Here is an 8,540-nt window from a genome sequence, read left to right as displayed (position 1 = left end):
GTTCAATTCCATATTCATTTCTAATACAAGTGCGCGGTATACAGTTGCCTCTCTTCATATTTGTACAGTCTTATTTTGAAGCTTTGGGAACAATCAATGAGACAGAACGCCACCAGCCTATTAAAAATATACCATCATTATCATCAGTATCAGCCTTTCTCATCACGCTGCGGAACAAAAGCCTCCTTCAGTGTAAGGAGGCTTGAGGGAGATGCACGGAGCGCAGACTTACCACGTCCTTGTCGGTGAACTTGTGTGGTGTATATTTGTATCAGTAAACACTTACACACAGCATTCACCTCAACTGGTCATTTGAATACGAATACACCAAGGAGTATTTGTTGTAAGCGTGGATTGCGTCAGAGTGAAGCCATGCGAGTGGAGGAAAAATCGATGTCAGTTGCTCATGTTTGCATCACAATGTTGTGGGGAGTCTGGAGTAGCCCGGGGCAACACGAGCACTGGATTGTATGACTGCAGCATTAGCTTTGTTTATCAAGTTTGCCCGAGGAAAATCTCTCTCTCTCTCTCTCTCTCTCTCTCTCTCTCTCTCTCTCTCTCTCTCTCTCTCTCTCTCTCTCTCTCTCTCTCTCTCTCTCTCTCTCTCTCTCTCTCTCTCTCTCTCTCTCTCTATTTAAACTATCATTCATATATGAGTTGTGTACATTATTTTAGTTCTTTGCTAAAGTTACATTTGCCTTTTGCAACTATCTTAAAGCATGTACTGTACATTATAATGAGGCTGGGTGTGTAACCATCTGTGTGTGGTCTCCTTCATCTGCTGTGTGGACAGACGTCGCACGTCCACCACAGCAGTGAAAGCATTCCACCACACTACAGTGGCGGAAGAGAAGGCCCGTTTGTGGGTGCTGGAGCGAGACCTTGGTGCCTCAAGGAGGAGGTCGTTGCTCAATACCGTTCTCGTATTTCGCTCAGATCTCCTCCAGGTAGCTCTCAGGTCCGCTAGGTGAGGAACATTCTGGATCTGCGCTTTATGCAGCACTGTCAGCGCCGCCACTTTCCGGCGGTGATCCAGTGTGTCCCTCAGCACCTGCCTGTCCTCCTGTCTCTGCTGTTGCTGCTGCTGTTGTTGTTGTCGCTGCCGCCACGGTTGTCGTGGAAGGTGCTGCTGTCTGGCGTTACTGATAAGGCGCTCTGCCCTCCTCTGCACTTTATCTAGCAGGGTGAGGTGGCTTCGAGCGCTGGACATCCACGTGAGCGGCGCGTACTCCATGATGGGCCTGACCTGAGCCTTGTACAGGGTCAGGAGCCCATCGGCGTCAAGGAGGTGTCTCAGACGGCGCAACAATGTCACATTCTGCGACGCTTTTTGAGCTACATCTACGAGGTGACGGTCGAAGAGCAGCCTTGAGTCCACCTCCACACCAAGGATGTTCACATTGTCCTGTAGAGAGATGCTGTTGTCGCCCATCCTCAGCCTTCCACGCAACCGACGCGCGTCCTCATGAGAGCGGGATATCACCATGGCCTGTCTTTTCGGGGGCAAACTTGACTTGCCACCGGTCGCCCCAGGCCATGATGTCGGAGAGTAGTGCGTTGGCAGTCTGTACTGCTGCCTGCTCCCCCCCCTCTCTCTCTCTCTCTCTCTCTCTCTCTCTCTCTCTCTCTCTCTCTCTCTCTCTCTCTCTCTCTCTCTCTCTCTCTCTCTCTCTCTCTCTCTCTCTCTCTCTCTCTCTCTCTCTCTCTCTCTCTCTCTCTCTCTCTCTCTCTCTCTCTCTCTCTCTCACACACACACACACACACACACACACACACACACACACACACACACACACACACACACACATATATATATATATATATATATATATATATATATATATATATATATATATATATATATATATATATATATATATATATATATACGAAAATAGTAGCATTAGGTAGTAATAAATAGGAACCTGCGCCAATATTAGTTAACTCTAAAGATACATGAGGCAATAACAGTTAATGACAATGATTGCTGAATAAGCAATAACAGAGAGACAGTATCCTAATGTCTGTGCGGAGACTACATCAGCTTTACGCGAGTTACACACTACGTTGATTTGTTCATATGTTTTTGTTTATAACGCCGATAGGTAAAGATAGATGAGCAGTCTATTATTTGTATGTTAAGGCTTGCTTAGCTAATTTATGTACTTAGTGACTCGGCCAGGTTTTTACATTTGATAACTGAGGGCTCCTAAATGCAGTTGCCTACGGACGAATGGTTGACAGGAAACATTCTTGACTCATTCGGCGACAGCTTGAAAAATGGGGAGCTTCTGGCAGAACTCGAACTCAGACACACGAAATCACCGTGTTCTAGGGACGACCAACAGACTGGCGTGTAAGCTTGGCGGGATCAACCTCCACTCACAGAACAAACTACCTGGCTTTTCAGAGACACCCGACAAAACTGTGCTGCATACAAGTGCCTGGGCTTTGTTGAAGAGAGAGAGAGAGAGAGAGAGAGAGAGAGAGAGAGAGAGAGAGAGAGAGAGAGAGAGAGAGAGAGAGAGAGAGAGAGAGAGAGAGAGAGAGACACACACACACACACACACACACACACACACACACACACACACACACACACACACACACACACACACACACACACACACACACACACACACACACACACACACACACACACACACGAGTTAAACAATTACCAAAGAGAGACTACAAAACGCCTAAATTTCGATTCTTCTATTACGTGTGAATGGTGAGCAGCAAACTTTGTGTTGCTCGCAGACTCAAAAAAAAAAGAGGAAAAAAATGAGTTTCTTCAATCCACTCAACACAGCAACCTTCTGGAAAATTGCCTTAACACACACTCTCTCTCTCTCTCTCTCTCTCTCTCTCTCTCTCTCTCTCTCTCTCTCTCTCTCTCTCTCTCTCTCTCTCTCTCTCTCTCTCTCTCTCTCTCTCTCTCTCTCTCTCTCTCTCTCTCTCTCTCTCTCTCTTTTCACAGCGCCCAAGGGCAATATTGAGGTGCTTACTGGTTGCACATTCTTGCCTCGTGTTTGTGGATAGCGACGTTGTTTGTCATTTCAGGGAAAGCTTATCCGATCAAGCTTACACAGAAATGCACCGCTTCATCACGTGTCTCCTGTTCTTTACGTACTCCGCGGCGTACCTTAACCCCTTCAATACTGGGACATATTTTTACCTTGAGATTTGTGGACGATTAGACCATTTTGTTGATATCAGGAAGGGTTTATGAAGGTCAAAGGATTAATGTCTAAAGTCTTCACCATTTTATTCCTCACAGGATTTTCTGAAGTATTATAAAATCACTTAATAGGAAGCACAATGAATCGCGTCATAGTATTGAAATTATTATTTTTTTTCATTTCTACCATCTGGGGTTTTCACAAGAATTTATGGGCTAAAGGGGATACTTTTGGGGTACCTCCTCTCTCAAAGCCCGCCCGCTAGGAAACCATTGCCCCGAGTGAGGAAACCTAACCTATATTCGGACCGTGGACAGGATTCGAACCCGTGCGCTTGGAGACCCCTCGGACCCCAAAGCACGCATGGTTCTACTGTACCACGGCTGGCCCTTGATGGAGATATTACACTTTGGTATTACAGTGTTGTGTGATGGTTGTTATTGTATGCACGTATTACTTATTGGCTCTTCGGTCTGTTGTTAACCTGAGGCTATTGTTATTATGTGAGTCTGTCCAATACGTACTGTAGTCTCGTCTCGTCACCGAGTGAAATGAGCTCCCGATTGAAAGGAGACAAGGCTAAATCTATGTTGACTTATCTTTAACGGAGGTTTGAATGTTGGAGATGTCTTCCATAAAGCAATAAGAATAAGAAATATAGAATACTACTGCAAGATTTCGGTATCAGTATTTTAAATTGATGCCAAACCTCCTGTTAACGTCTTATGTGTATATGTTTATCTGGCAGAAATATATACTTGTTTGTAGTTTTTTAAAGTATTTTAGCTTTATTTAAGTACCGGTGAATGTCTCTTTAACCTTTTGCTGTGATATGCAAGAATGTACAACACTAGAAGCTATAGAAAGTCTATAAATATTAACAATAGGAGATTTAGTTCTCTCTACCCTTCTCTAATGTTTGAAGGTGGTTATAGAGCAGGAAATGTATCATAGTGGCTAACGATTTATGTAAGACCTGTCAAAAACCAATGGAAAGGCAAAGGCATTCAAGTGACGAACACTCCTGAACCACATATTTAACATGTTTTATGAAGTGTTTCTGCTGCGCCTGATTTGTCTTTCTATCCGGTCTTTGTCTCCTATGATTTTACGTGTGACCGTGTACTCGATGCTCCTTATTTGAAATATTGTTGTTCGTCGGTCTTGGCATAACTTACGTACGTGTTTTGGTGCGCGGAGAATGCCAGTGTGCCAACAGAACAGCAAGTAATGTAGCGTCTGGTATTTATTGCTCCCTCGGGTACTCTTCCTTGCCGTGATAACCCCGTGCTGCGGTGCCTCCTCTCTTTTCATTGTGTTGAAGCAGCGGTGGTACAGACTCTGGTGAGCAGGTGATGTACTAGCCCATTAGTTATTTTTATTATTTTCTTCCTTCACACGGAGGTCTTGTGCTACTATTCACCTTCTTTGGGTTGATGTAGCTGTACCCATTCAGAATAGTGCGATGGGATTGGTGATGCACAAGTCCATAAAGAATTTCTTATTTATCGAGTACTTTTCCTTGCCTAGTACTACCAATGAGCTACTCTTTTGTTGCTGCAGCTGCGCAGAACAGAGTGGCAGGCTGGAAACACATAGGATGCAAAGTTATTTCTTGTTGTGTATTTTGGTACATTTTTAAAGTATAATGAAAAATTTTCACAGGATATTAAGTAAAAAGGGGGAAAACTCGTTTTGGCGTTTTGGTGAACTCATGCGTTAGTAAGATGGAGAGGATGAAAATGAGATTACATAGATGAATCTCCGTGTTGGGATAAGGTTGATAGAGTTGTTTTTTACGTGTACTCATGAAAAAAAAATACACGTAGTGCTAATACTCTGTGATGTTAGTCTCGTATGCGTCTTCTCGCTATTCTCATGTGTTGAGGGGTAACCAGCCAAGAACAACGAAATTGCAATTAAAAAATTAAAGAAAAAAAATAGGCCAAGTGAGCTGCCTTATCTAAAACAAGGTTAGCGAAAAGAATGGCATAAATGTCTTGGAACCTTCCTCTTGAAAGAGTTCGAGTTATAGGAAGGTGGAAATAGAGAAACATGCAGAGAGTTCCAGAATTTACCAGAGAGAGGTATGAATGATTGAGGGTAATTGAAGGTGATTGAGGGTACTTCTGCATTAGAGAGATGAACATTATAGGGTTGAAAGAAGGAAGAAAGTCTTGTGCAGCGAGGATGTAGGAGGAATGGTATGGAAATAGCGGTTGAAGATAGGAATAGATGCAACATTGCGACGGTGAGAAAGAAGCTAAGAACAATCATTTAGAGAAGGGGAGATAGCAAAACGAAAGTCTTTTGATTTCATCCTTTTATAAATAACTGTTTGAGTGGAATTCCGCCCCCCTTCCCACGTTTACATGTGAAATATACTCCTTACATGGGCGGATAGAGCCCCTTGTGCACATTTAGGTGTTAGGAGCGGTGAGAAAAAAATGGCTGTTTTAACTAGGGAAGTGATGTAAAGTTCCCGGTTTAGATTATAAGCCAAGGACAGACTGAGAAAAGTCAATGTAGAAGAGGCAAACAATTGATTATCACTGAAGAAGAAAGGATAGTTTTCTAGGAGATTATGTCGAGTTTATGAATATAGGAATTGAGTTTTCTGAGGCATCGAACAATACAAAGTTATTTTTTTGGTAGTCACGAGTGTTTTATAGATATTTTCACCATTCAAATGATCAATAAATGAAGATTCTACGCCATTGTTTGAAAAGTGAAGAATGCATTAGAAAGTGCCTAATCACCCGTGACTTTTGAAAATAGAATGGGATAACAAAGCATTTACAAACACAGGATCTGATCTTTGAGTCGTATTGGCTGGGCTTCTTGGCTTCCTACGCCGGCCAACACACTGCTGGTGGGGATCCAAGTTTGGCTGACCTACCCTCCCCAACTTAGGCTCCGTGTGTCTTTCTCGCTGGTTAGATACAAAGTGCCCATTAGAGGATCGCTTAATGGATACTAGATTTTCTTCGAGCGTTAAAGAAGAAAGGAAAGTTTATCTGTGTCTCCAGTCCAAACTGTCAAGGAACTGAACGCTTACACACACACACACACACACACACACACACACACACACACACACACACACACACACACACACACACACACACACACACACACACACACACACACACACACACACACACACACACACACACACACACACACACACACACACACACACACACACACACACACACACACACACACACACACACACATACACACACACATATATATATATATATATATATATATATATATATATATATATATATATATATATATATATATATATATATATATATATATATATATATATATATATATATATATATATATATATATATTATTAGAAAGTGAGAGGTAGAGAGAGAAGGAGAGGAGAGGTATTTTTATCAGAAGTGGGGGGGTATGGGAATGGGAGCCGCGTGAAACAATTGAAATAAAAGGTATGAAAGAAATTGCTCGACGTTGTAAAAAAATGGAGTGGGGCACCTGGGGAGCGATGAAGCGAGGGCACACGTGCCGCTCCCGCTGCGCCGTGATGGCTTTCTGTTAGCATTGACGATAACACGCCGATAACACCATCACCAATAACACAGAAAAATAACAGTAACATAACAGACTAGCGAAGGAACGTTATCGCGCGGCAAACTCATTAACTACATTTTGAGCGAGACAGAGAGAGAGAGAGAGAGAGAGAGAGAGAGAGAGAGAGAGAGAGAGAGAGAGAGAGAGAGAGAGAAATGTTTCATAACGGAGATTATAAATTCATAGATATAAGGTTCTGAGTACTACAGTGAGTTTAAATCGTTATTGAACTGATCTTCTAAAGATGATAATTGTTTTGAGGACGGTAAAGTATCTCCCAACATAATAGTAAAGCATCTAAATGGGTGGTGCTCCAGATTGGTGGGCAAGGGAGGGTAGTGGCTTCATGGTAGTGGGCGTGAGTAGTAGTACGTAGACGAGGGGCGTTGTTCTGCTTGATAGACGGTCAGTGGTGGGATGAAGTGGCGGGCTGCGGGCATGTTGGGCCTGTCGGTTTCGGCTTGATGGGTGACGGGGTTGGGTTTGTGAGGCGGTGATCTAGGAGAGGCAGTAGCCAAAGGATTCTTCTCTGCGTGACTAGTAGCCACTCGTTGATAATCACATGTTGGTAACATCTTTTGAGTTGAATCATGTCTCAAACCGAATGGATCATGAATATACAACTTATATCTTCGTGAGATGGCTAAAATGACGCGTGTCCGTCGCAACATTGTCTATGCTTTCGGCCAGCGTGTCATATTAGTGTCGCTATATGTTGCATTAAAAGAAATATAGCAGAATTAGTACATAATGCATTGTGCAAGGAGAGCAATAACGGTTCCTTTATGCAAAATAACATTGCTAGAGGAAGAAATGGTAACAAGATAAACTTAAGACCCGTTACATACCAAGCTAAAAACAATATTTAGTGTGTTGCGTTGTATAGATGTAAAAAAATACACTGCAGTGACACAACGCTTGAGTCTATCGTTAGCAGCGTTAAGAGCCTGACGTCAAGGACTTTGTGGCACTTTCCTTTGTATGGCTTATTTTGTTGACATCAGAAACAGGAGAGAGAGGGGTGTAAGCGCTAAGTCATCGCTAGTTGGAGGATATATATAACAAGACGGGGATGAAGTGTGCGTGCGCCAGACAACGCTTTCTATGAAGACTTATCTGCACATGAGGATGTGAATATGCAGTTCTGCAATGTTTTGACCGTTGTTATCGGAGACTTTCCTTGGCGATGGCTTGTTGGCCTACACAGGAATTAGTTGTGTGTTAAGAGTCAGTCTGTCAAGGGTTTCAGCAAGCGGTGGAATGAGTGGTGCGTGTGGTGGCCTTGGCGTGGCCTGAGTGGTGGGCGCCTTTGTGGCCCACAATGGCCTGGGTTCCATCACGCTCTGTGGCAAGCGGGGAGGGAGAGGGAAGCCTTCCTCCCACTTTGTTCAACTATTATCATGAGAAAGTCTCATCAGTTTCCCCCATTGAGATAAATCGCATCTCTTCCTCTCTCTCTACCATTCTTTAGCGTTAACGTGTTCCAGGCCAAGCCGTCCCGCGGGCCGGGCGGTAATCCTGATTGAGGATGGCTGCTCCCTCCTTACACTGAGGAGGCCTCGATGCATGTACAATGCTGCACTCTTCACTCTCTCATGCTACTCATGCATGAAGAGTTGTGTTTGTGCGCAAAATATATATATATATATATATATATATATATATATATATATATATATATATATATATATATATATATATATATATATATATATATACACACACACACACACACACACACAC

The 8,540-nt window shown here is 43.0% G+C and overlaps 1 protein-coding gene across 1 annotated transcript; it reads right to left on the bottom strand.

Annotated features, from left to right (window-relative positions):
• Positions 1 to 712: 712 nt before the first annotated feature.
• On the bottom strand, positions 713 to 1,486 carry LOC123517405. Its single transcript, XM_045277418.1, has one exon. The coding sequence runs from the start codon at positions 1,484 to 1,486 to the stop codon at positions 713 to 715; it is 774 nt and encodes a 257-aa protein (XP_045133353.1).
• Positions 1,487 to 8,540: the final 7,054 nt, after the last annotated feature.

The sequence above is a fragment of the Portunus trituberculatus genome, chromosome 42, assembly GCF_017591435.1.
Source record: "Portunus trituberculatus isolate SZX2019 chromosome 42, ASM1759143v1, whole genome shotgun sequence".
Lineage (NCBI taxonomy): Eukaryota > Metazoa > Arthropoda > Malacostraca > Decapoda > Portunidae > Portunus > Portunus trituberculatus.
The sequence above is the reverse complement of the archived record's forward strand: the minus strand, read 5'-3'. Positions and strand labels throughout refer to the sequence as shown.